Source organism: Poromitra crassiceps (genome assembly GCF_964638095.1).
Source record: "Poromitra crassiceps genome assembly, contig: HAP1_SCAFFOLD_135, whole genome shotgun sequence".
Taxonomy (NCBI): domain Eukaryota; kingdom Metazoa; phylum Chordata; class Actinopteri; order Beryciformes; family Melamphaidae; genus Poromitra; species Poromitra crassiceps.
Genome location: NW_028152227.1, coordinates 201,487 through 228,226, shown reverse-complemented (window position 1 = coordinate 228,226; position 26,740 = coordinate 201,487). Strand labels below are relative to the sequence as shown.

General features: G+C 44.5%; 1 protein-coding gene across 1 annotated transcript in view; it reads right to left on the bottom strand.

The window, feature by feature from the left end:
* Window positions 1-2,084: 2,084 nt before the first annotated feature.
* LOC310770609 (semaphorin-7A-like) overlaps window positions 2,085-26,740 on the bottom strand; it is a 32,508-nt gene continuing 7,852 nt past the window's right edge. The window contains exons 7-13 of the mRNA XM_083663359.1: window positions 25,711-25,850; window positions 24,839-25,018; window positions 18,533-18,725; window positions 9,677-9,792; window positions 7,552-7,697; window positions 5,006-5,070; window positions 2,085-4,232 (exon numbers count right to left, since the gene is read on the bottom strand). Coding sequence (XP_083519485.1) covers window positions 3,877-4,232; window positions 5,006-5,070; window positions 7,552-7,697; window positions 9,677-9,792; window positions 18,533-18,725; window positions 24,839-25,018; window positions 25,711-25,850 — 1,196 coding nt within the window. The 3' untranslated portion in view covers window positions 2,085-3,876. The remainder of the gene's footprint in view (window positions 4,233-5,005; window positions 5,071-7,551; window positions 7,698-9,676; window positions 9,793-18,532; window positions 18,726-24,838; window positions 25,019-25,710; window positions 25,851-26,740) is intronic.

Sequence of the window (26,740 nt, the reverse complement as noted above, 5' to 3'; positions counted from 1 at the left end):
GAGGGGTGCGTTCAGACACACAGATGCTGTGGTGTGTTCAGACACACACATGAATGCTACTTTAGACTGACTTTGGTTTTGGTGTTGCATTTTTTTTGATTTTTGTCTTCAGTAACTGCAGGCAAGGTCTCATCACTCAGGAAGCTGTGAAGTTGGAAGTCTGCAGAACCTTTGTCTCTCGGATGATTTTGGAGTTAATTCAGTTTTAAATTGTTTAAAAGACTAACCTGATCTGTGTAAAAACAGGCGCATATGCAAGTGGTTATTGAATACCTCATTTATCAATTTTATGTTGTTTTTGGCTTGTACAATGCTCCGTATATTAATTCATCTGTCGGGTTTGTGCATATTTTTGTACTGTTATTATGGACATGATAATGATATTACTTATAGTTTTCTCTTTGATTAAAACAAACAAAAATAGGACAAAACACATGAATGCTTGTAAAAACTGGTTTGTGCTGATTGAGGAGCACTTTTCCAAAGTGGTTTTCACACATTCAGTTTTGTTCACATTAGTAATATAAAGATATGGTTCTCAGGGCTTTAAACTTGTATGTCATGATAAAGTTTTACTTTATATCTTATTTGTGTGTATTTTGTTCTTTTTTTTCTTCAAATTTGCATTTGAGCTCCATGATCGTCACAGTTGTTAACTGAACACATTCACAGGCGTGTGGCCCGTTATCTGGAAACAGTTGGTGGGTTGCTGCAAAACCAAGATAACACCGGCCAGTGAAACACACAGACAGCTGCTACAGCTCTGCTCCTACATGTAGCTGCTATCATCTTTTCAAAGAGCCTATCAAATACATGTGCATTGCGCAACTCACCACTCACTTCCTCTTACTAACACCCAGTGAATGTAGACCACAGACCAGCCTGTTTCTGTCATCAAGTTAGTCACATCCCCCTAAAGGCTTGTCTCTTGACATATGAGTATGGTTATTCCACCCCCGGTTATATGATGCATCCTGGTTTTGAGGAGTGCTTAAACATCCACCACATGAGTCAAACACATGAGTCAAAAGGAGGGGGCTTTGTGAAGACCCTCAGGAACTCTCATACAGTACCTACCTGCTCTTTGGAAAGATTGCATTGCAACCAAATGGGGACAGACCCCTTTGTTTGGGGAACGTTCCACTGCATCAGTGTGGTATCTAGTTTCTAAATGTCTCTAACCAGAGAAGACGGCTTCTTTTTAAATCAGCAGTGCCTTGCTTCATACTAAAAGTTCAACATGTTATCTCCTCGCTGTCAGGTGCAGCCAGTCTTCTGGCCACTGGGCGGCTTCACACCTTTTTTTATGTCTTGCTCACTAGCATTGAAATAATTTGTAATAATCACTCTCCTCCCCCAGATTTCAGATCACCTGTCCAAGCAAACATTTCACAATTGCAGTTTCACTGTGTGATGTTGACACCTCAGCCCCGTCACAAATCTTTCACCACAAGGCCATAAATGCATCATAAAAATACATAAAACTGTTCTGGAAGAATTTGAAAGTGTTCATCATTTTTATGAATATGCCACTCTTTCAGACAGAGAGATAAACAGTCAAATGTGTGAGCGAAAGAGAGCAAGAGAGACTGAGTTAGAGGTCTGACTATATATACAATTGAGAATGTGGGCTGTTTCAAGTTCTGTGTTCAGCTATGCCGTTTTACGTGCGATCGGGCTGAAACCTTTTGGGTGTGTAAAGGTCACCTATGCGGGTGACCTATGGGGCCAGATTTTTTAATTAGGGCAGATTAATTGCCCCAAGGCTATATAGTTCAGTGGTGATGTCATACATAGGCATTGTGACATCACTGATGATGTCATCAGTGACACACAGGAGAGACTGAGGGAGATAGAGAGAGCGAGACATTGCACGCGCGAGGCCACGCGGCGGCTGAGCTGCGTATGCAAGGGTCAGCTCAGCGAGCTGCAGGGTGGGCGAGCCTAGGCATTAAGCGTGTGAGATGTCTAGTTAAATATAAGCAGACTGCAAGTGGTCAAACAGGCTTTTATTGTTTGTTAGATAATCAGCTTGGAAGGCACTTAAATATAGTGCAAATTACATCACATGAAACACTGTCAAATACCCAAAATAAAGTGCTAAAGATTCCTTAATACAGTGCAACCAGTCAAACAAAGTTCAAAGTTAGGAAGCGATTCGATTGGTGGTACGGTGGTACAGTGGTGAGCGCTGTCGCCTCACAGCTCGAAGGTCCTGGGTTCGATTCCCACCTGGGACGCTGTGAACGCTGAAGGAATGCGTGCCCATCCGCATGTCCTCGAGTGCCCACCGCCCGGGTGGGGTCGTCAAACGGGCCTTTCTGTGTGGAGTTTGCATGTTCTCCCCGTGCCTCCTGGGGGTTTCCTTCATAATAGGAACCCCCTTCACCAAAACATGCAAGATCCTGGTCGCTGATGTGGTTCCTCCTCTGGTCGTTAAGGGCGCCTGTTCAGAGGGAGGGGAACTGGTTGGAATAGCGTGAACCTACCACGTGCTATGTCCTACCAGTGAAGCTTTCCCTGTCAGGTGAAAAGAAGCGGCTGGCTAACTGCCCATGTCTCGGAGGAAGCATGGAGCCAGTTTTCGGCTCTACCCAGATCGGCAGAGGGTGGAGCAGCAACCAGGTTAAATAAATTAAAATTAGTACTAATGGGGGATAAAAATGGGATAAAAAATCGGGGGGGGAAAGAAAGCGATTCATATCTACATACAAATTATGTCCTTAATACAGTGCAACCAGTCAAACAAAGTTCAAAGTTAGGAAGCGATTCATATCTACATACAAATGAACTCCCAGAGGAATCATACTTCACGCTCAATAAGATCAAAACACATCATTCTCTCTGCTGAGTCTCACTACATTGTTTGACTGAAAAATAAGGATGGCTTAAATAAGATGGCTGAACCTCATATTTCAACTTCTTCAGCATGAGTCAGCCCATATAATCTCTATGGGCTGACTCACCAAGGGACGGTGCTGCGGCTCTAGGATTGGGGAGTCTAGAGCAGGTACATAGACGTCTGTTCAGATGTTACGTTGAATCCCTGATCCTGTCTGCCTGGGCTGGGCTAGCAGCTAAATGCTAACTCTGCTGCATTGGAAGAATCTGTATTTGAAACTGTATCTATTGTACTGTACAAAGTGCACTCTGTTCTTTTTTCAATTGAGCAATGGATTTCGACAGGAATACAGGAAATGGCTTAAAATAGCTGCAGTAATAAAGCTTGCCAAGCAAGTTTGAGGTAGTATGCAAGGTAGGAAGTTAACATGATGGTAAAATACTAAAGGGTAAAATTGACTGCATTTATATAGCGCTTTTATCCAAAGCGCTTTACAATGTGCCTACATTCACCCATTCACACACCGAGGGCGGCCAGCTGCCACGCAGGGTGCTGGCACAGCCATCGGGAGCAATTTGGGGTTCAGTGTCTTGCCCAAGTACACTTCGACATGTGGACTGGAGGAGCCGGGGATCGACCCACCGACCTTCTGATTAGTGGACGACCCGCTCTACCTCCTGAGCCACAGTCGTCCCACATGATGCAATACACGTTCAAAAGAATGTATTGTAATACAAGACTTGGATGATGGGCTGCACAATTCATCACGTACATGTATGATCATAGATGGCCATTTTCATTTCCACAATCACTAGTAGAAGGTTGGCATAGTGGCAATATAGGAGCATTGATAAAATGTTGCACTCGCCGTTGAAAATATTTTACGCTATTGCAGTCGATGTCAAGATGCTGATATAGTGCCATAAAATCAATCGTGATCACAATTTCTAGCAAAATAATCTGGATGATCATGTCAGTCATCATAACTGTGCAGCCCTATAGCTACTGTATTGTTATTGTACAGATACCTGGAGCTAACAACACAGACTCATGATCACCGCAGCCAGCAGATAAACCCAGGCCAGTGGGCTGGATGCCTGGCCTGCTCCGCTGTGGTCCAGGTCTAGGCGGTACTCTGCCAGGGTTCTTCTGTAGCCCATCTCCTCCATCACACAGCTGTAGGTGCCCTCCTGCTCCAGACCCATGCTGTCAATCAGAAGGAGACACTGCTGCTCCTTTGGGCTGCAGGGTATTATTGCAGTTCCATCATGATGCCAGGTGTACGTAGCATGGTGGGACGACACCGGGCACCGAAGGAAATACTTTGACCCCAAGAGAAGTGTGACACCTTCTGCATCTCCTCCAATCCTATCAGAAGAGCTGGTAAGCACTGAAAACACAACACAAGGAGGTCTGGTTGTTGTTTGCTAGATTAGTGTTTAGATTGATTGATTGATTGAAGTTTATTTCAAATATGCAACAACAACAAACAATAAGTACAGATAGCCTTAAGCCATTAAAATATATAAATGTATGAAAGAAACACAAAGATCAAACTCAATTTTGTCATTACATAATATTTGAAAAGGAGTGGGAAGAAGTATACACTTATTTAATCCCACCCCCTTTCCTCAAATCATAATTTACTAATTTCAAAACGATATACTTGTACTTATATAGATATATATATATATATCTATATATATATAGATATATATATATACTTATATAGATATAAGGTTTTACAGTGGAAGGATTTCAGAGGCAGATGTGTGAAACAAAATGCTCAACAGCAATATTGCCATTTGGCAGGTAGTTCTCATGGGCGGAGTCAGTGCTGTGTTAATATTAATGGTGATATTTCCCTGCCAATCAGGTGCAGTGACCAGCCAAGTAGCAATTTCATTGGGTGCCAGCAGATCTTTTTCCATCTGTGCCAGTTCTATCACACTTGGGTGTAACCAACAGATTTTTGGTAATATTGTGACCAGAGACGGTAGCGCAGGCTCACAGCAGCCAGTGGCACACCTGTTGTAAAAAGCATTGTATGAGGAGGAATAAATTGTATAGGTGTGGTAGGAGCCAATCAAATTCCTCTCATCCCTTTTAAAACCGTGCTGCCATCAGAGTCAAAGCTATGTGTTGTCTGCTTTGACATCTCACCTTTCCCACCTCTTTGCTTCTGGCACACCATGCAATTCCCATTCTCTACATCCTGCAGTGTTCCACTGTGAAATGAAAAGTGCATTTGAGTTGAGCAAGATCTACATGTGAAGTAGGGATGTAACCATAACCAGTTTTAATGATAACCGTGATAAAATTCCTTACGATAACCGTAGCGTTTAAAATTTTAATTATAATTCAAACCGTGGTACCGTGATTACCGTGTTACCATGGTTACAGTGCTTTGAAAAACATGGTAAATACTGTCCATCATCAACCAAAGTTGTCAACAGTCTCCCAGATGCAAACGTGCAGCCTTGGAGACATGATTTCAGTGAGTGTATCAATCCTTTTTGGGTCTGGGTTTTCAATATAAAATGTTGTAAAATGATTTCAGTGAGTTTCTCTCTACTTTTGAAAATTTTTAGCAATTTTTTACGAATACCGTGATAATACGATAACCGTGATCATTTTGGTCACGATAATCGTGATGTGAAATTTTCATACCGTCACATCTCTACTGTGAAGTACTCGAGTCCGGTCTTGAGTGTGAGGGATCTCGAGAGCCCCTCCTCACACTGCAGGCAAAAGTGGCCCAAATCTGAATTCCCCAACCCCCCCCCACCCCTCTCTCCCCGTAAGTGACTCAGGTCTGTTTTTTCCATGACCGTGTGAACAGTACAAATCACACAGAATCTGATCTTTTCAAATGTGACATCCTCTGTGCCACTTCTGAGTTCCTCATTTCACTTCAGTACATGTCATCATAATATGAATCTTTGAGATAACACTAAGGTTACTATGGTTAAAAGACAACCGACAAAAAACAGGAAGACAACGTCAGCAAAATTGTGCAGGATCTATATTGTGTGTATCAGAATTTCCACCAACTGAACGACAACAGGAAAGAAGGGTGGTGACAGAGTGGTCTCGCTTACCGTTTAAAGACACCATCCACTAACCACAACTATAACATACCAGTGCTATTGCATGTGGTCATGTTTCTCAAAACTAAGACAACATTTCACACCAACTCTCTTGGTTCCTGTCAGAAGGGGATGTTGCTACTTCTCTTTTGTCACAAACAGTGTGGCATCTTCCTGCTTTGTGCCATAAAGTCATCTCCCTTTGTATCAATGAGGCCATTTACACCTGGCGCTAACATGCGTTTCCTGTGATCAGATTGCAATCAGATTGTATTTGATCACTTCAGCCTGATTCAATTTACACCTGGCGTTAACATGCATTTTCTGCAATCTGATTGCAATCAGATTGCAGAAATGGGTGTCCTCTCAATCCGCATAAAGTTGCTGTATCCAGATTGAGAGGACACATTGCGTTTACACTTGTGTTCAATGTGTACACAATGCATCCCTGACCACCTCCGGAGGTGGTTTGGCCGATCAGATTGCAATCCTTCTTCAATGTGTTTTGGGGGTGTTTACACCTGGCATTTCAAGTGATAAAACACAATCTGATTGCAATCTGATCACAGAAAATGCATGTTAGCGCCAGGTGTAAATGGCCTCATTGAGCCATCCAGCAAATCTCCTGCCAAATTGGACCTGGTGGCACATCATGTAAAAGGCACTGTATGCTGCCAACCATGTGGTCCCGATGGCTTTGTTTGTTTACAGAAATTATACTTTAAATAAATATGGCAAATAATAAATAAAATTCTACATCTAAGTGGAAATAAAGAATTTCACTCCAAAACGCTCTATCTCCAAATTGAAATATTGCCACCTGAAATTCATTAAGTCTTACTAATTAGCAGGTTAACATTTTGGTTGGCTCTCAACTTGACATGACATGAACATGAGTTATGATTGTACCTTTATGGCAGAAATAATTTTCTAAGATGTGTGTTTTTTTGTTGGTTTTTTGGTCGAGAGGTAGAATGAAGTAGCCTGGTTAACACCAGAGCAATCTAGTAAGAGAGTGGCGTCAGCGGAGGTCCAAAATGCGTGACTCAGTAGCCAATGAACAGCCAGGAATGGGTCTCGCGCTACGTTTGAATGCTAAAATAAAGCTGACAATATACAATTTGATTCTTTAAACGTCAGACTTTTTCAAAGTACATCACAAACTGCAACTCGACAGCGCTGCTTAATCCAGAACCTTACTTCCGGGAACTCTTGAGAGTAAAAAAACGGGTCCAATTGGAGTGAATGGAGATGTCGCGACTCTTCTATCTACACGGCTCTGGTTAAAACCATTCTGTTTGGTTCTGTGGATATGTCTGGCCTCCAGCCCGGGCCGGGTGTTTTCAGAAACAACAAAGTGTACGGGCCAATCAGGGACCTGCCTCGTAGTTGACACCATAATCGACCAATCAGGAACGCCACTGGCAAAACAGTAGTTGCTGCCTCCGTGGCTCTCCGGCTGGAGCAGTAGCATCAACGTTTGTCGAGTTCACAAAACCATAAGTGCAGTTATTGCAGAAATAGACTCAATAAAGACGGATCCACAGAAGGAAACTATGTGAGTTCACCGATCCTGATGGTTTTAAGCAGGCTAAGAATGAAGATCTCCAAATGTCTTACGGTGTATGAGGGGTACAGTGGGTGCTGTTCCACCCGCAGTAGGGATCTCTGGCCAGGATGCATTCCTCACAGCTGTCTCCATAGTGGCCACAGCTCCCCACGTCCAGCTGGACCAGTTCACTGCTGCTTCTCACATAGAGCTTCCTCTGCAGGGTTAGACGGATACAGCTTAGCAGATACATGGCACCCATATTGGCTTTTTAATCAAAACTGGATATTGGACAGTCAATATTGTCCAGGGGTTCCTCCCTGATCATAGATACACAAAAACAGTGTGAATTCTTTTTTTAATCAGTTTTAGCCACGCTCAATTCCCTGCAGCTCACCCGCTACGTGGGCTCTCATATGCAGCTCTCATACGCAGCTCGGTTGCTGTGTGGCCTCACCTGCTCTATTGGCACAAGTGCTTAAAGTCAAACTGAACCCGTAGTGGCGCGTGGGTCGGACTCCGTTTCAGACTGAAAACATAACTTGTCTGAGATGACAGGTTGAGAGGCGGGTCATAGTAGCATGTCGATGATTTGATTTGACAATTCTGGGGACTGGCTTTGGCATTGGCCAATCCTGGCGTGTTCCACCCCCAAATCGAGTGGGATTCAGCGTGTTGTCGTGCTACGCGAGTGGGATCCGCCGAGTACCAGGGAGCCAGCTACTTCTGTGTGGAACGAGCGGACAATCCGATGCATGAGTGCTGCCCGCCGCCCTGGAATCTCCGAGGGGCGACCCCTGACAACCAGGCTCTCAGGCGCGCGCCATTATCGCTATTGCAGTAAATACAATATTCCTGGAATGCGAGTTTTAACGAGCCAGTTACATTTCTTTGCATTCTCAGACATTACCGTTTGATTTATTTAGTATGTTCCATACAATTGGCCAAGTTAGTAGTTAGTTTATGGGCTAGAAATTCTGCCAGATGACAGCCACTAGGCACCATTTTCTCCTTCATTTGGAAGAGAAAATGATCCTGAAATGAAGATTTGATTGACAGCTGCCATGTCGTGATATGATTGGTTGAAATGGGGTAGAAATCTGATAGTACTAGGTGACGTCAGCAAACTGTAGATTACTGTTATGAATGAAATCTTGAAAAATTAACTTTTGATGTGAATAAGTGTAAAAAACTAAAGAAATTCAATTTTTGAGATTTTTTTGGCATACATTATTAAATAGGTGCACTGAATACCCAGGTATTTTCAACTAAAAGAAAAGAAAACTCATTTTTGGGTTCAGCTCAACTTTAACTTCGCATCACTGATGACATCACAATTGCTCGAGTGACCATCACTGATCACATCATGGAGTGCTCAAGTGACATCACTCACATTTGCCCAACTTCGCATCACTGATGATGTCAGTGTGTGAAAGAAAAGTAGAGTCCGCACATTGACAGATGATGTCATAGACACTGTGACATCATCAGTGACATCATTACTGACCAGAATCATCACAAATCTCACAATGTGCGACCAAAATCACAGACAGACACTTGCTCATATTTTAGACTTATTTCGTATGCATTAAAGTCTTACAAATCATTGTAGACTACAGAAGGGGGGGGGGCGCACACCCCCCAATCACCATCAACGGCACAGTGGTGGAAAGGGTGGACAGCTTCAAGTACCTGGGAGTCAATATCCACCAGGACCTGACATGGGCCAACCACACCGCCACTGTTGTCAAAAAGGCCCAACAGCGACTACACGGACTCAGACGCCTGAAGAAATTCGGGCTAAGGCCAAAAATCCTCAGGGACTTCTACAGAGGCACCATTGAAAGCCTGCTGACTGGCTGCTTCACCACCTGGTACGGGAACTGCACCACCATGGACCGCAGGGCGCTAAGAAGGGTGAGGCGCGCGGCCCAGCACGTAACAGGATGTGAGCTGCCAGAACTGCAAGATCTGTACAACCAGCGGTGCCTCAGGAGGTCCCTGAAGATCATCAAAGACACAAACCACCCCCACAACAGTCTGCTCTCCCTGCTACCCTCAGGGAGGAGATACATGGTCCCAAGAGCACGCACAAATCGCTTGAGGGACAGTTTCTTCTCGCAGGCCACGAGACTCCTTAACATATACGTGTGTAGTAGGGAGTGGTGTGTGTGTGTGTAAGCATGTCTGACTCACAGTGGTGGGCTGAAGCATCATGGTGAGGATGTGGTCAGGCTGGCTGAAGGGTTGATACTCAGTGATGAAAAACGCCTTGGTGTTCGTCTCCACAGCCTTGTGAACTCTTCCATTCTCTGTGGGGAAGCATACCGGTAATATGATGTAATATAGCACTGACAGAGGAGGATTTTTGCACTCATATGCCCTGTTATATTTGTACTATGTTGTAAACGGAGTCCACAGCACAAGAATTTCACACGTGATACTTGTACCATGGAGTGACAATAAAATTTTTTGAATCTTGAATCTTGAATGAGTAAGCGTCCTACCCACCAGGCCACACACCCACCCAGCCAGCCAGCCACACACATCCTTTAAACTTGTACTTCTATCCTCATGGGGACCATAATGAGTACATGCGTTCCCTCTCTCCTGAACCTAACCATAACCTCATCCTAATTCTAACCTGAACCTAACCTTAACCTAATCCTAATCCTAATCCGAGCTTTAGCTGTGTACTATACAGTCAATTTTGCCTTTTATTAAGATATGAAGTAACGTTATTTTACACGAGTAGCCCACAGGGAATGTGTACAGATAAGAACTGATCACCGAAAACGGAGGTTTGGCATTATTTTTTCTGTGCTGTTATGACATGGAGATAGAGACAACAAGCTAACACTGTTAGCTATTAGCCTTGGTTTGTAAGGTACCCCGTTGTGAATTAACTTTGTGTTCTGTTGTGATTGTCTATTGTCTAATAAACGATTTTAAATGATTTGCTCTGTGCGTGATTCCAATTCAGTTCCATGACAGTATTGTACAGTGGCTGCTGCAAGCATGATGCGGGGACAGTGATAAGTGATTGTTGTTTAACACAGTGAGTTTGATATGACTTCTTGTCAAATTACAAAGTCAAAGTGCAGTAAACATTTTACTAACAAGGTCAGGCAAGCACATCGTTATTGCTTTTATATGATCTTGGGTGTGATCAAGTCAAGGGAACTGGCATCCAGTGTGTGTAGACCAGTGATACTCAACTTGCGGGCCGCGATGGATTTTTTTTTTCTCTTTTTTTTTTACAGTGCACCTGAACGCAACATGCAAGATACCCGCTGAATAAGTGTCCAAATGTTCATGTCATTCTGGCCAATACTCACACTTCTGTTATAGCATTTCAGTCTGGAATATGGAATATCTTTCAATAATCTATGATTTAGCTGCTAAATTGTCAAATACCACCGTCTGCTCACTACCCAGGCACTTATGTATGTACTTAACCTAACTAACTTAACCTAACTAACTATCCGGTGTGCACAACATTGTCAGACTAAACTCCGACTGACACCCCAAAAACCTACAATCCGCTACAGAAAAATGTATATTGATTGTTTATTAACTGGCCCTTGGCCTCCTATCATTTCACGAAAGTGGCCCCCGGGCAAAGCAAGTTGAGTATCCCTGGTGTAGACGTTCTCCATTGCTCCATAAGAAAAAACATTATCCCTTTTTCATAAACCTTGATAAGGTAACGAGGTAACTTCAGGTTTAACCCTAGGTTTGCCGTACCACAACGCTAGTTAACTTCTTACCGAGATAGATCACCATAGCAACTTATGCTCTACGGCTAACCTGCTTTGTAGCAGGTTAAGTTCAGAGGATAAGATCAAAACCCATGAAAGACCCACCTGCCTATGGGGCAGCATAAGGGACAAAATTAAGACTACTGAGAAGCCGTCGGAGGCTATATCTTTGCCAAAGCCAGCTATGGATCTGGCCAATGATATGCCGGCACCGGCACCGGCAACTGAGAGACCGTCGGTGAGAAATGAGAAGCCGACTATTCATTTGTCTTACCAAGCAATCCACTGGATCGGCTATTGGATCGGCTGGTCATTAGCTTGTCTAGGCTAGCTACTAGCTTGGAGAGGCTAGCAGCCCATTGGATCGGCTAGTCATTAGCATTTCTAAACCCACATAGGATAAGCAATAACCACGCCCTGTGGCGCCGGGATTGGCCAGGAGCATTGAAGCTTGGGACTAAAGCACCTGGGGTTTTTCATCTTTTAAAATAAAGATGTTTAAAAAACTATTGCTTGTTACATTTTCAGTGCTGTACCTTTTCTCTGGGTAAGAATTGAGCTTGAAATTAACATTATTAATATGATACATTATATTATATGAGCTATGAACGTGAACACAACACCGTTTATATTATTGCATGTTTTTGTAGATTGTGTACACATTGTGTAGATTACAATTATTATGCTTATTATTATTACTATGCTAAGGAAGGTAGGTGACCATAATTCATTTCAATGTCCGCTCTCGAAATCGCTGTCCGTTCTCAAGAGCTATTCAGTTGGTTCATGAAATTGCTGGGCTGCGTGCCCTCCAGTGTTGCTCCTGGCCAATCCGGGCGCCACAGGGCGTGGTTATTGCTTATCCTATGTGGGATTAGAAATGCTAATGACCAGCCGATCCAATGGGTTGCTAGCCTCTCCAAGCTAATGACCAGCCGATCCAATAGCCGATCCAGTGGATTGCTTGGTAAGACAAATGAATAGTCGGCTTCTCATTTCTCACCGACGGTCTCTCAGTTGCCGGTGCCGGCATATCATTGGCCAGATCCATAGCTGGCTTTGGCAAAGATATAGCCTCCGACGGCTTCTCAGTAGTCTTAAATTTGTCCCTTACGCTGCCCCATACCTGCCTACCAATCAGCTCTCTGTGGAAACAGTGAGTCACCATTCATATGGTCCCCATATGAAAAATACATTGCATTCAAAAGAAAAGAAAAAGAACAAAGAAAAAAAACATATGGCTCCTGCTGAATTAATCGAGGACTGAAGCCTTGCACTTGTTGCAGGCTACATAATTAAATTAAGCCATACACACTTTGGAATATGTTTTTATATATTCATTTTTGTGCTCTCAAGTAGGCTAGATACGTTTGACCCCGCCGATCGATTGCAGCTGAATGGTGAGTGGAGAAATATCACTAAACCGGTGTAACGTCGATTTTTGCTGCTTTGTCGAAAAATGCTACCGCCGCATAAACCGATAGGGTCTGTCTATCGATTCGCGCTACCCTATCAAAAAATGCTACTTAATGGTTTTCTACCTTTGTAGGCTATATCAAATAAAGCCGTAAAGTAAGTGTTTTCTTCTCTTTCTTGTATAATGTTCAAAAAGTGTAATGAAATTTATGTCATGGGTAGTGTATTTTGATGGATCAAATACTCAACATCCCATTTTATCAATTTTAAATCAATATTTCAGGGGTAGCATAATTTGATAGTCCAGTAACATCCTATCAAATAATGCTCCCGTCACTTAATGCATCCATGTTGACTACTAATCAACTCACTGCCACTGTAGGATGAATGTCAGCCTACTTAGACCCCTGAATTTATCAATTTTTAATCAATATTTCAGGGGTAGCATAATTTGATAGTCCAGTAACATCCTATCAAATAATGCTCCCGTGAGGATGTTACTCACCGTTAACAACAGCGTGGACTGAAGGGTTTCAAGAAATTATGGGCGTGGCGATGAAACTTGGAAAATCGGCTTTGCGCACGCGCAGAATCACAAAGTAGCAGTTCTCGACGGGTAGTAGAAATCGACAGAACACCGGTGTAAAAAGGTTACATAAACGTCTCTAAAGCGCACGGAGCAACGGAGCTGAGGCTGATGTTGGGTTGGACATGGTCATACATGTCAGAATAGCCTACTACATCTAATCAATTTAATAGGGGATCGCCTGCACACAGAGATTATTCATATATAGGCTACTCCTGCATTTTGCAGCTGCAACTGTGTTGCTTTTAACCTGTCTGTGATTGAACTTCATATTATTTCCAGCATAGTCATTGTATGAAATATGGAGATATGCGACTCTACTGCCAATGGCCTATATGTGACCACAAAATAGGCTATTTTTTATGAATGAAATCTATGCCTGCAGTACCGTGTCGATTCAGTTCAGCAGCCTTTTTTTATTTTATTTTTATTTATTTTTTATTGATAGCCTATTAGCCTATAGGAATTATTCCATCAGTGCGACCAAACAACACATCATGAGATCATTATTATTCATTGAGCCTAAATGGTCTAAAAATGCCTACGGATTTTGGAAATTTAGATTGAGATAGATTACACATTATTTCCACTCGCAAAAAAGACATGCAAGTTTTATTTAGATTATTGAGAGGGTGAATTGAGCTGCTGTAGATACATGGAGGCAGAAACCGCTCTTCAAAGAAATTACTGATGTGAATAAAAGCGGTAACTTTAGACAGTCATTCGGAAACAGACTAATAATATCCAACACGGATTTTGATTCTGACATACAGTAGTAAAGCTTCACGATTTGTGCTTTGAATGAATGAGGAAATAGGCGTGTCTGGCGCTGTAAAAGCTGGGGCAGTCCATATTGCATTGTGATTGGCTAGTTGTTAAAAACCACGCCTCTTTTGCGGGCACGAGCTCGGTGCACAAGTATTTTTATGTGCATGCACTCTCAACTTGATTAGAAAAACCTGGATCCAATTACCGAGTTGAGAACTACATTCGTGATATAACTTAACTAGAATCTAGCTAGATGAAAGTATCTGGTTAAAGTCGAGCTGAACCCAAAAATTACTTTTATTTTCTTTTAGTTCAAATACAGTACCTGGGTATGCAGTAGGGATGCACCGATTGCCATTTTCTTGGCCGATTCCGATTTCCGATTTTTGAATAGTCTGACTTGCCGATACCGATTTTTGCCGATTCTGATTTTTTTTTCTAAAAACAACAATTGACAGCTTACACAAACGTTTTTGTAACTTTGTTTAAAAATTAAGATTCATAGAACAATTCTTACATCTAATGGGGATCCAAATAAACAAATAAACAATTCTTATCATTTGCATGAAGTAGGACCTTCTCACTCAAACACTCAAAATAAAAGTGTTCCAGGTTAGGCTACTGGACAGAGCTTTTTTGTGCAAATACAATGAATACAAAAATTAAATTAAATCCAATAGCCTATATCCCACAGCTATCATGCATTTACTTTTCCAAAAGAAAACAGGTGCAACAGAACATCAAAATGATCCATGGACAAGGAGTTTATAGACTGGCTCCAGACCAGTCCTCTTGAGTAGAGGGGAAATGAGTTTATGAGTTACAGTAACGATCTTCAGTCTGAATATCAGGCGGAGTTTACACACAGTCCGAAGTTTGGTATGCGTATTTTTATCTGCCATCCGAAAAAATATCGCCACGCACAGAAAACGTTGCACACTTGTGAGTCCGATGCATTTTTATTATTATGTCCGTCGTTCTCATGTCGTTCTATTCAGGGCCGATCCTGGCCATTTGGGTGCCCTAAGCGTAATTGTTCTGTGGTGCCCCCCCCCCCTAGAGATGCTGCGATCGAGATTTTTCAATTCCGATCCGATTTCGATATTTTAGCTCAAAACCGATCCGATTCCGATCAAATTTCGATACCCGATTCAATACCGATTTCGATCCGATACCGATACAGCACATATTTAAGTCTCTCTATGCTGTCTGATAGCTAGCAGGCAACACACATTTTTAGGGTTAGGTATGTATGTGTGTGCTTTGGTAATATAGTATGTAAACGATTTAGTTCATCTAATTCATTTGATGTAAAACTAAAACATAACAATCAAATTAGGGCTGGGCGAGATGGATGATTTAATATTCCATAGCTCTGACCTAAGCAAATCTGACATCACTATTGTGATATAATATTTTTTTTAGTAAAGTGTATCACTCAAGTCAATACAAAAAATAATGGCTTTTATAGAACCGAAAGCCTAGCTGCTTAGTCTGCAGATAAAACATAAAAAATTACATTTAGACTCTTATTGTCATGACGGCAACATATAAGCGGTCTGAATTTTGCATGGGGCCAGTTCTATAGTGAGGCATGGAAAGCCTCACTATACGCCATCATATCTGTGTCGTTTCACTTTTGACTGAAAAATGATGCCTGTAGTCTAGATTAAAGAAAATACATGTATGTGATGTTGACAATTATGTAGGCTATGTGCGCATTCGTTTTCCTTATAGATCATGAGTGCTCCGCAGCTAGCTACGTTAGCTTGCATGTAACGTTTAGCGTTAGTTGATTTTGGAGACACAAACCCTGGACGTTTCATTTTGAGTAGGCTAATGCATGAGGTTCTCTATGGTTTACGCCAGCTCTGGGAGTATGAAATGCTTTAAATGCGGGGGTTTTGGTCACAACAAGCTTGTGGAGCGCTGCCTTGCAACTAGATAGCCTAACCAGCTAGCTAACGTTAGCCATCATCACAACAGCTAACGTTACGTTAACGCCAAAACAAATCCGCTGCCTCATCCCCACGTTTGGTTTAGAGTAACGGCAGCTCAGACTTTCCCCTAATCTCAGAAACCTTGCGGGACATGTATTGCAAATTGCAATAGTGGTTGTTTTGTTATAATTTGAAACTGTCAAACTGGTGCGGACGCGTGATTTCGAATCGCACATAGGTTAAGGACGGGTGTGTCTGACGTTTTGGCCCTGGCCATCCTAGGCTCAACGCGGCCTCTTTGCTGCTGCTGCTGCATGCTGGATAGAAATCCTGGAGCGGAGTCATGGAATGGAGTGCTTATATCGGAGCCTTGGATCGGTCATTTTCGCTGGAATCCGATCCGATCCGATCCATGTTTTTTGGCTGATATCGCGCCGATATCCGATCACATGATCGGATCGCAGCATCTCTACCCCCCCCCCCCCGTAAAACTTTCAATAACTGTCAAACGAAAGACTGCAAAATCATTAATTATGAACGATACTAGTGTATCTCACATTTCATTACATGTGGGAAACAAACAATTGTTAGAATTACTGTACATGTCAGCAAACAAGTGATTGTTAAACTGTACATGCAAGCAGGGGCGGACTGGGATCATAATTCAGGCCGGGCATTAGATACCAAGCAGGCCAGGCCGATACAGGCCGACGTGCGTGCCGGCGTCCGAAGGGCGGCGGCGAAAAATTTGGGCTGTTTGAAGCCCAATTTGGGCCGTTTGAAGCCAGATTTGGGCTGTTTGAAGCCAGATTTGGACCGTCTGAAGCCCGATTTGGGCCAGTTGAAGCCAGATTTGGGCCGGTTGAAGCCAGATTTGGGCCGCTTGAAGCCCAATTTGGGCCGTTTGAAGCCCAATTTGGGCCGAGTCCAATTTTACAATGAGATGCACCCTGAATAAAGTAATAAAACCACTAGTAAACCAGTAGGCGGCGCCTGGCCTGCTGTTCAGTGAGTGGCCTGACTGAGGGCACCAAAAAAAAAAAAAAAAATTCCAATGGGTTGGAGCGGGCCTGGTTCTATTTGCATTACGAAACAAATAGTCTCTCCTGTATCCACGTCACGTTACAACATGACTTGACAGGCTGAGGCAGCAGCGCTGATGTGGAATGGAAAAGCAGGTCGGGGAATGGTTATCATACTGGACACAATGCTCGCGTTCACCTCGCCAAGCCGGCTGTGCGCAGTGGCGGGTTGCTGGAGCACCGCTTCCCGGGGAGAGAGAGCAGAGAGAGAGGGGCCAGTGAGGTGAAGCGAGCCGCTCTGACTGGACTCCAGCCGAGCGGGACTCGGCCGCATCTCTGTCTCCACGGCTTATTTTCGACTTGCATGTGTGACAAACTGCGAGCTTTGTCTACTTCACTGACAGTGAAAAAAATCCACAACGAGGAAGGTATGCTGGCGTGTGTGGTGTGGTGGCTGGGTGCCTGTCTCGGTGCTTTGGGGTGCGCGCACGTCATGTGAAAATCGGCTCACAGAATCGGCTATTTAGAGTGACCGGAACAGATCACCGATCGAGGCCGATCACGTGAAAATCGGCCATTTCCGGTCACGTGCCGATCGATCGGTGCATCCCTAGTATGCAGTGCACCTATTTAATAATGTATGCCAAACAAATCACAACAATCTAATTTCTTTAGTTTTTCACACTTTTTCACATCAAAAGTTCATTTTTCAAGATTTCATTGATAACAGTAATGTACAGTTTGCTGACGTCACCTAGTACTATCAAATTTCTTCCCCATATCAACCAATCATATCACAACATCAAATCTTCATTTCAGGATAATTTTCTCTTCCAAATTAAGTAGAAAATGGTGCCTAGTGCCTGTCATCTGGCAGAATTTCTATCCCATAAACTAACTACTAACTTGGCCAATTGTTAGAAACATGAACAAAAAACAAATACTATAATCTCTAAGAATGCAAAGAAATGTAACTGGCTCGTTAAAACGCACATTCCAGGAATATTATTTACATTTATAACGATAATGGTGCGCGCCTCCGAGCCTGACAGCCTCCCTGGCTGTCAGGGGTCGTCTCTCGGAGATTCCAGGCGAGCAGGCAGCACCTATGCATCGGATTGTCCCCTCGCTCCGCACGAAGCCGGTGGCTGTCTGGTGCTCCGCGGATCCCACTGGCGTAGCACGACAACACGCTGAATCCCACCCGATTTGGGGGTGGAACACGCCAGGATTGGCCAATGCCAAAGCCAGTCCTCAGAATTGTCAAATCAAATCATCGATACGTATATGGTCCGCCTCTCAATTTGTTTTCAGTCTGAAACGGACTCAGATGCACGTGACGAACGGGTTCACCTCGACTTTAAGCCAAACCAGATCAAGGGACAGATCCTGGATCTGCTTATCCTACATTTGTGCGGTATAGCCCTCAGGTCTTGACTCAAACCTGTTATTTTCCATGATGCTCACTTTTTTGTTTCACAAAAAAGGGGGGTCGGGGAGAGAAACAGTAAGTGTGTTTCACCTTGCTTGAGTCATATTGTTTCAGCAGACTAACTCACCTAAGGAGAGAAACAGCACTGTGTGCCCATTCGTCTTGTTCTGGAAACGCTCCGTGCAGATGTGAGTGTAGTGGTGGTGATTAACGAGGAGTGGACCGGAGTCGTCCAGAGGCAGGACTCTGTCCTCCATCTCTGAGTTCTTGTTTACTATCTTCAGGACTTCATGAGGAAGCTTTGTGCTGTCCACCACACACTGAAGAAAGAAGGGAAGGTCAGACACACCAGTACCCCCCCCCCCCCAAAAAAAAAGAAAAAGAAAAATCAACTTTAATTGCACCTGTTTTAAATGATGTAATTGTGTGGATGATCAACTATTCGGTGTGATCCTCTTTTGAATTGTATCCTTTTTGTTTATTTAGGCATTTCATTTCCACTTTCATGTTTGTGATTTTCTTAACTTAATCTCAGCACCACTGGAAAAGAGGGTCCCAACCCTCAGTGTGTGTTCCGAGAATTAAATAAATGTAGGTTGATTGACTGATTGATTGTTTGATTGATTGTTCAAAATACATACTACAGCATGCGCTGGGACGCGTCATCAGTGATGTTAGCTGGGGTCGTAAGGTGTTTCGTGTCTCTCAACATCATACACCCTCGCCCAGTAGACCCAGCCGAGGCTGATTAAGACCCCGACCCGCGTCCCGGAAGCAGCCGCTCACAGATCAGCCTTCCTATTCTGTCTGCAACGTTGCCCGCGGAAGGGCTGATCACGCCCTATCCGCTGCAATAGAGCCAGTGCTACACCGCAGCATTGAAAGACCCTTCGGTGCATGGAGGCTCAGGCTCTGTGGGTTTCTCCCGGCCGCGCTCCTCCTTCGTCTCACCAGACCCTCCCTGGGGAAAAGGCAATCCTACCATGCCGTACCATAATGGCGTACCATGGGCAGAGAGGATCCCTCAAGAAGGCCTGTGCGCTGCACGTCATTCGCCTGCGCCGAGCACCTCGCTCTAGCCTGAAGGACCCCAGGCCGCGCCGATCTTTACACAGATTTTCAGGAGGCTAATCCATAGCGTTTGTGGATTTCTCCCTCACGAGAGAGCCAGGCTGGAGTGCTAAACCCATCCCGTACCGGGTGCCGTCTCTCCGACCGTCAACTGTCTCTCCAGCTTGTCACCAAACTATACTTGGTTGTCACCTAGTCTATTCCTAAGTGTCACTGGCCAGGGGGAGCCAGGATTCTACGTTCAAAATACATACTACAGCATGCGCTGGGACGCGTCATCAGTGATGTTAACTGGGGTCGTAAGGTGTTTCGGGTCTGTCAACATCATACACCCTCGCCCAGTAGACCCAGCCGAGGCCGATTAAGACCCCGACCCGCGTCCCAGAAGCAGCCGCTCACGGATCAGCCTTCCTACTCTGTCTGCAACGTTGCCCGCGGAAGGGTTGATCACGCCCAATCCGCTGCAATAGAGCTAGTGCTACACCGCAGTATTGAAAGACCCTTCGGTGCATGGAGGCTCAGGCCCTGTGGGTTTCTCCCGGCCGCGCTCCTCCTTTGTCATTGAATTTAATTTAATTGTTGTGATTGTGTCTATTTCTACAACTAGGAATGCTCACCCGTCCTGCTCGCCCATCCTGCAGCTCGCTGAGCTGCCCCTGCAGCTCGCTAAGCTGGCCCTGCAGCTCGCATTCACAGCTCGGCCGCTGCGCAGCCTTGCCCGCAACTCGGCTGCTGTGTGGCCAATGAGACCACTGATGATGTCAGATTTATGACATCACTGATGATGTCATCAGTGGGATTTATGACATCACTGATGATGTCACAGTGGGATTTATGACATCTCGGATGATGTCACAGTAGGATGTATGACATCACTGATGATGTCACAGTGGGATTTATGACATTTATTTTTATTTTTTTATCGATTTTTTATCCCATTTTTATCCCCCATTAGTGCTCATTTTAATTTATTTATCCTGGTTGCTGCTCCACCCTCTGCCGATCTGGGGAGAGCCGAAAACTGGCTCCATGCTTCCTCCGAGACATGGGCAGTTAGCCAGCCACTTCTTTTCACCTGACAGGGAAAGCTTCACCGGTAGGACATAGCACGTGGGAGGTTCACGCTATTCCAACCAGTTCCCCTCCCTCTGAACAGGCGCCCTTAACGACCAGAGGAGGAACCACATCAGCAGCCAAGATATTGCATGTTTTGGTGAAGGGGGTTCCTATATGAAGGAAGCCCCCAGGAGGCACGGGGAGAACATGCAAACTCCACACAGAAAGGCCCTTTTGACGACCCCACCAGGGCGGTGGGCACTCGAGGACATGCGGACGGGCACGCATTCCTTCAGCGTTCACAGCGTCCCAGGTGGGAATTGAACCCAGGACCTTCGAGCTGTGAGGCGACAGCGCTTCCCACTGCACCACCGTACCCCCCATTTATGACATTTATGACATCACAGTGGGACAGAGAAACAAACAGAGCCCCAGCTCCCATTTATATACTGATAACTGCACTTATGGCTGTGTTTACTTACTGCTCATTAGCATGAACATTACCGCTCGTTGCTTTGAGAGATGCTCTTACTGTTTTGCCAGCAGCCTTGATTGGTCGGTTATGTCCTCAACTCTGGGCAGGGCCCTGATTGGTGGCAATTTTGCCGTAACTTGTGTAAATGGCTCGGATAGAGTGGAAGTCCAGACTGCTCCATGGAGCCAAACAGAATGTGAGGTCATGTGATCAGGGTGGTTTTAGCAGGCTATCAGCACATGACACAGAATGTAAGGTCATGTGATCAGGATGGTTTTAGCAGGCTATCAGCACATGACACAGAATGTAAGGTCATGTGATCAGGATGGTTTTAGCAGGCTATCAGCACATGACACAGAATGTAAGGTCATGTGATCAGGATGGTTTTAGCAGGCTATCAGCACATGACATTGCCATTCAAATAAGTCCAATAATTGTGGTAATGTGGTGTTTTCATGACAGCAGCCATGTCTTTAAAACAGCTGAGGGTCATGAAAATGCTGTCATTTGAGAACTGTATTAAGTCTTACTTCCTCTAAAATGTTGATTTGATAGACAATAATCCCAGTAATATTCACTGTATATATATATATATAGTTTTGGACTCATTACTATGACACGTACCGTCCCAGGCCTTGGGTTATTTGGGATGCTCGTGCTGAGCCCCTTGAACATGGATTGCGTGAAGATGTTGTCAATATCCTTTATTGTATAGATGCACACAGCACTCATCCCCCTGTAGAGACACTTAAGCCCTTTTCCCACATGCGCTTTGTACCGCAAAATGACCGGAACGTGGTGTAATGCCTGCATGTGGGGAGGTCGTTGTGCCGTTATAAGCGCGACCCCGTCGTCCCCGACATTTCACCAGTTTCGAGCCAGTCAGAAGAGCGGTATGCTCTTAAGGGGACGCAAGTGGAAACGGGTCCAGTCATTTTCCGCGACAGCGGTCCTTCAATCATGGGCGAAGTGTAGCCTACACACGTTGCTTAATGTTCCAGCGGGCATAATCTAATCATTCGCGCACATTAAAGCAAACTGGCGAAATGATCTTGTGATAATAATGTGTGGGCGTGCTGATTTTCCCCTCTCTCCTGCCTGCTCGCTCTCTGTGGCCACAGTCCTCCTCCTTCAGTCACAGCCTCACAGGCACAGCCCGACAGGGACACAGACGAAGCAGATGCACGAAGCGAAATGTGGAAGTATTTTGCTTACGTTGCCGACAGCGAAGGCAAGCCCGGACACATCAAACGAAGCCAGTCTGTAAAAAGTGCTTCAACGCGATGTAGGTGAACGGATAAACAAGCAAACTTATTTCACCATTCGGAGTTTTGCCGACACGTCACTCCCCACCCGCTCTGCAGTGCCGCCCCGCCCCCCAACATACAGGCAAATTCGCTGATAGATTCCCACATGCGCGAGCCGAAGTGTGAAGGGAAATGTCCGATATTGACTTACAGGTAATTTTCCGGTACGCATGTGGGAAAACGGCTTTAGGCTCAGCTACTCTATATATATACAGTGCTGTTTCACAACTTCTTGTAGCCGTCTGCAGCAGAGACAGCAGGAAACCCAGCAAAGATTGTGGCCATGTTGGCAGAAAGATAGCAGAACCACTCTCTGAGAGCTGAGAAAGTGGAACTGAGGTTGACGAGAGGAAGCAGAAGCTGCCGACTCTACAGCCTCAAAACACTCATCTGTTCAAACAAGACACCCTAAAGAGTTGAAGTGAAAGGAAATGTCCAAAATACAATCAATCATCAACGATGACTGAGTTTGTACTTTTCCTGCTAATCTACTATTAAAAATGAGATGTTGAGATTTTGTCCGCAGGTTTGGTTTGGTCCTGTTTTGTATTTATTTACAAGCCTGTTTGTTTGTTTTTGCTTTTAGTTTAAACTGCCATTCTGTTCTGTTTTTGCCTTTTGCCTACCACAGTTTTTGTTCACCCTTTTGGATAACCTGCTTGATTTTGTGCTTTTCGTGTAATTAGCTAATTAGCTATACCACACCCACACCTCCCTAGCACACCCCTCCTCCCTACCACCCCCCCACCTCCTTAACACGTTCACTGCCAACGACGTATTACTCCGTCAAAAAAAATCCAACGGTTCACTGCCAATGACGTATTACTCCGTCAAAAAAATGATTTTTTTTTTTTTGACCGTGGGATGTGCATCTAACCCTTTTACATCTCTTATATAATTATTGGAACCACCGAACGTTTACAACCCATTCCACCGACCCACTAAGTGGCGACAGTGCTCTCCTGACTAGAGGAAGGCAAGCATTTTCATGAGAATGGCTTCCTCGAAGCCATTCTCATGAAAATGGATTGGCGAAAACGCTTTCGTTTTCGCGCTGATTGCTGGCGGTGCGGGATTGCAAATTTGCATAATAGATTACGGGTGGAACACACTTTGAAACACGCCGCATAAATATGACCAGAATCGCAAAAGCTTCATCAAAGCTCTCAACCAAAACTCCAAGAAACGAGCGAGTCCATCCAGACTTCCTCAAAGAGCGGCCGCGCAGACAGGCACAGCAGCAGCAAAGCAGTGAGACTGGTGACACGGCCGCTGCAGCCAAGAAGACACACACGGAGGGAGGAGTTGGAAGCAGAGGGGGGTTTCCTGCTGTTATGGAGGAAATTACTGTTCAAAACTATTGTTTAGATGTCTGATGTCTTACTGATGCCAAAAATGAATGGTTAAAGTGACTGTTCTATCGAATTTCACAAAAAGCCGTTTATCTCTGAATAATTTTTCAGACGCTGAAACCATGCTGTATTCAACTGCTAATGCTTACATAACTACTAACTCTACAAACTAACTCTTTTAGACAGAGAAAGCACACATTCTATTAGTTCTTTTGAGATATTGTGTGTTCACAAAATCTTAGCAGAAAAGAATCCTCGGGTCTTGAAAGATGAGCCAGAATCCTCAAAAAAACCCTCTGGCAGAACCTACCTACAGTAAAAAAAAAACGGCTAGCAGTGAATGTGTTAAAGGTGCGTTCACACAGAGATATTTATTTTTCGCTCTGTCGCTCAAGTCAACCCTTTGGAATCGCTCTGTCGCTCTGTTTAAATCGCTCATCAACAGGCACACAAAATGACGGACATGTGGGGGATATAACGTTACGCAATGTCATGCTGTTTGTCCACTACGAGCCACCGTCATTGTTTACAAGCTAAAGCCTATCAGCGTGCTCCTAATGCGAGCTCCATACCGGTAGGACAGACTTCACTTCATGTCAAGCTGTCAGGCTGTCAATGTGGTTTGTTGCCACACAATAAACCAGCGATTTGTTCCAAGCCAGTGTGAACCTTGACTCGCTCTCACACGGCAGCCAATCAGCGTTGAGCGGCGAGCGACTGATGCCAGCGTATTTTCGCTCGACTTGGGATATTTCATCTCGAGCGACGAGCGTATTTTCTCCCTATCGCTCTGTCTCTGCCGCTCGGACGCCCAGCGATTTTTCTCCCAGGCGAATATACGCTCAATCGCTCGTTTGCATTGACTTTGTATGTAAACTCGATGCCAGTGAAAAACTTTAATAGGTCGGTGTGAACGCACCTTAACACACCCCCACCTCCGTACCACATGCCCACTCACCTTATGTAGCCCCGCCCACTTGACGCACTGTGTCTCGACTTCCTGTTAAAAACACCGGCTGTTCTACCTGCTCAAACTAGTCTGACTCACCTGGTCAAAAGGGAGCATCCCAAAACCTTTGGCTGATAATTCTGCTCATCAAATCATTTCCAAGAACTTCCAAAAAACGCTTTGTACCTGAGTAAAACATAAGACATTGATAATGGAATCCTACCATTCGTTTCTGAAGAGTGCGTAGACCCTGGTGTCCTGCCAGTGGTGTGCGTGTACGGCAGCCACATCCACCAGTAGTGCAGTAGTGCTGTCTGCTGTCATGGTCTCCACAGAAGAGCCTGGCGTTCAGCCGGGACGTCCACACGTCCTGCAGGTAGTTCTTAGGCCCACCATGATCTGCCTGGAAGCCGAGGAACATCGGCAGGTTAGAGTTGGCTTCATTCTGTCTACAGCTGTTATACTGCGTACACTATCCATCACTTTCATTCATACATTCATACTTTTTGTCTGTAATGATTGGTCACTGTGAACCCAGCCTTTATATAGTTTACTATTCCTCCTGTCAGCATATACTTGAAAAAGGCCTTGTACCGAAACGTATAATAAATTCCTGTTTGAGCAAGTGAAGACAGTGTGCGGGTGTCCCTTCCTCTTCTAAGTGCATCTACTGCACCTACGCACCTTCCACAAGACTTCTCAGGTCTGCAAGAGTCTTTGGATGATCATTCATACATTCTAAAATGGTCTCGTGTGGCAATTGTTGGTGCATATTTGAATAATCCACATTGCTATATTCTTGTTTCTAGGTTTTTTAGGGTTTCTATGTCCATTTTCTTTTTTTTCTTTCTTTTTTTTCTGATGCAACAACTCAATTCCCCCACAGAGATCAGTAAACTTTCATCTTATCTTTGCTCAAAACTCAGACGTGATGTTAAATCAGATGGGCTGATAGGCGAGAATAAACCGGTTACGGCAGTTATAGATTGTTTCCCCTTTATATAAAGGACATAAACGTCCGTTATAGTTGTGCGTCGCGGCTACAGGGTAGAAATATACAGTGGAATAATCAGTGATTGTTTGTATGGCACTTACCATGCAAACCTGGGCAACAAAAGGCAGCCACCTAGTACTGTCCCTGGCTGAATCAGTGTTTTTCTCCTTATAGAAGGCAAACACTTTGTCCTGCAGTGTATCCTCTCTGCTGCTGACCACCAGACCCACATACTGCTGCTCTGCACACAGGCACAACACAGGGACTATTTGTTTCTATAGCCTGAGGAGGTAGACACACACAGGCACAACACAGGGACTATTTGTTTCTATAGCCTGAGGAGGTAGATACACACAGGGACAACACAGGGACTATTTGTTTCTATAGCCTGAGGAGGTAGACACACACAGGGACAACACAGGGACTATTTGTTTCTATAGCCTGAGGAGGTAGACACACACAGGCACAACACAGGGACTATTTGTTTCTATAGCCTGAGGAGGTAGACACACACAGGCACAACACAGGGACTATTTGTTTCTATAGCCTGAGGAGGTAGATACACACAGGGACAACACAGGGACTATTTGTTTCTATAGCCTGAGGAGGTAGATACACACAGGGACAACACAGGGACTATTTGTTTCTATAGCCTGAGGAGGTAGACACACACAGGGACAACACAGGGACTATTTGTTTCTATAGCCTGAGGAGGTAGACACACACAGGCACAACACAGGGACTATTTGTTTCTATAGCCTGAGGAGGTAGACACACACAGGCACAACACAGGGACTATTTGTTTCTATAGCCTGAGGAGGTAGATACACACAGGGACAACACAGGGACTATTTGTTTCTATAGCCTGAGGAGGTAGATACACACAGGGACAACACAGGGACTATTTGTTTCTATAGCCTGAGGAGGTAGACACACACAGGGACAACACAGGGACTATTTGTTTCTATAGCCTGAGGAGGTAGACACACACAGGCACAACACAGGGACTATTTGTTTCTATAGCCTGAGGAGGTAGACACACACAGGCACAACACAGGGACTATTTGTTTCTATAGCCTGAGGAGGTAGATACACACAGGGACAACACAGGGACTATTTGTTTCTATAGCC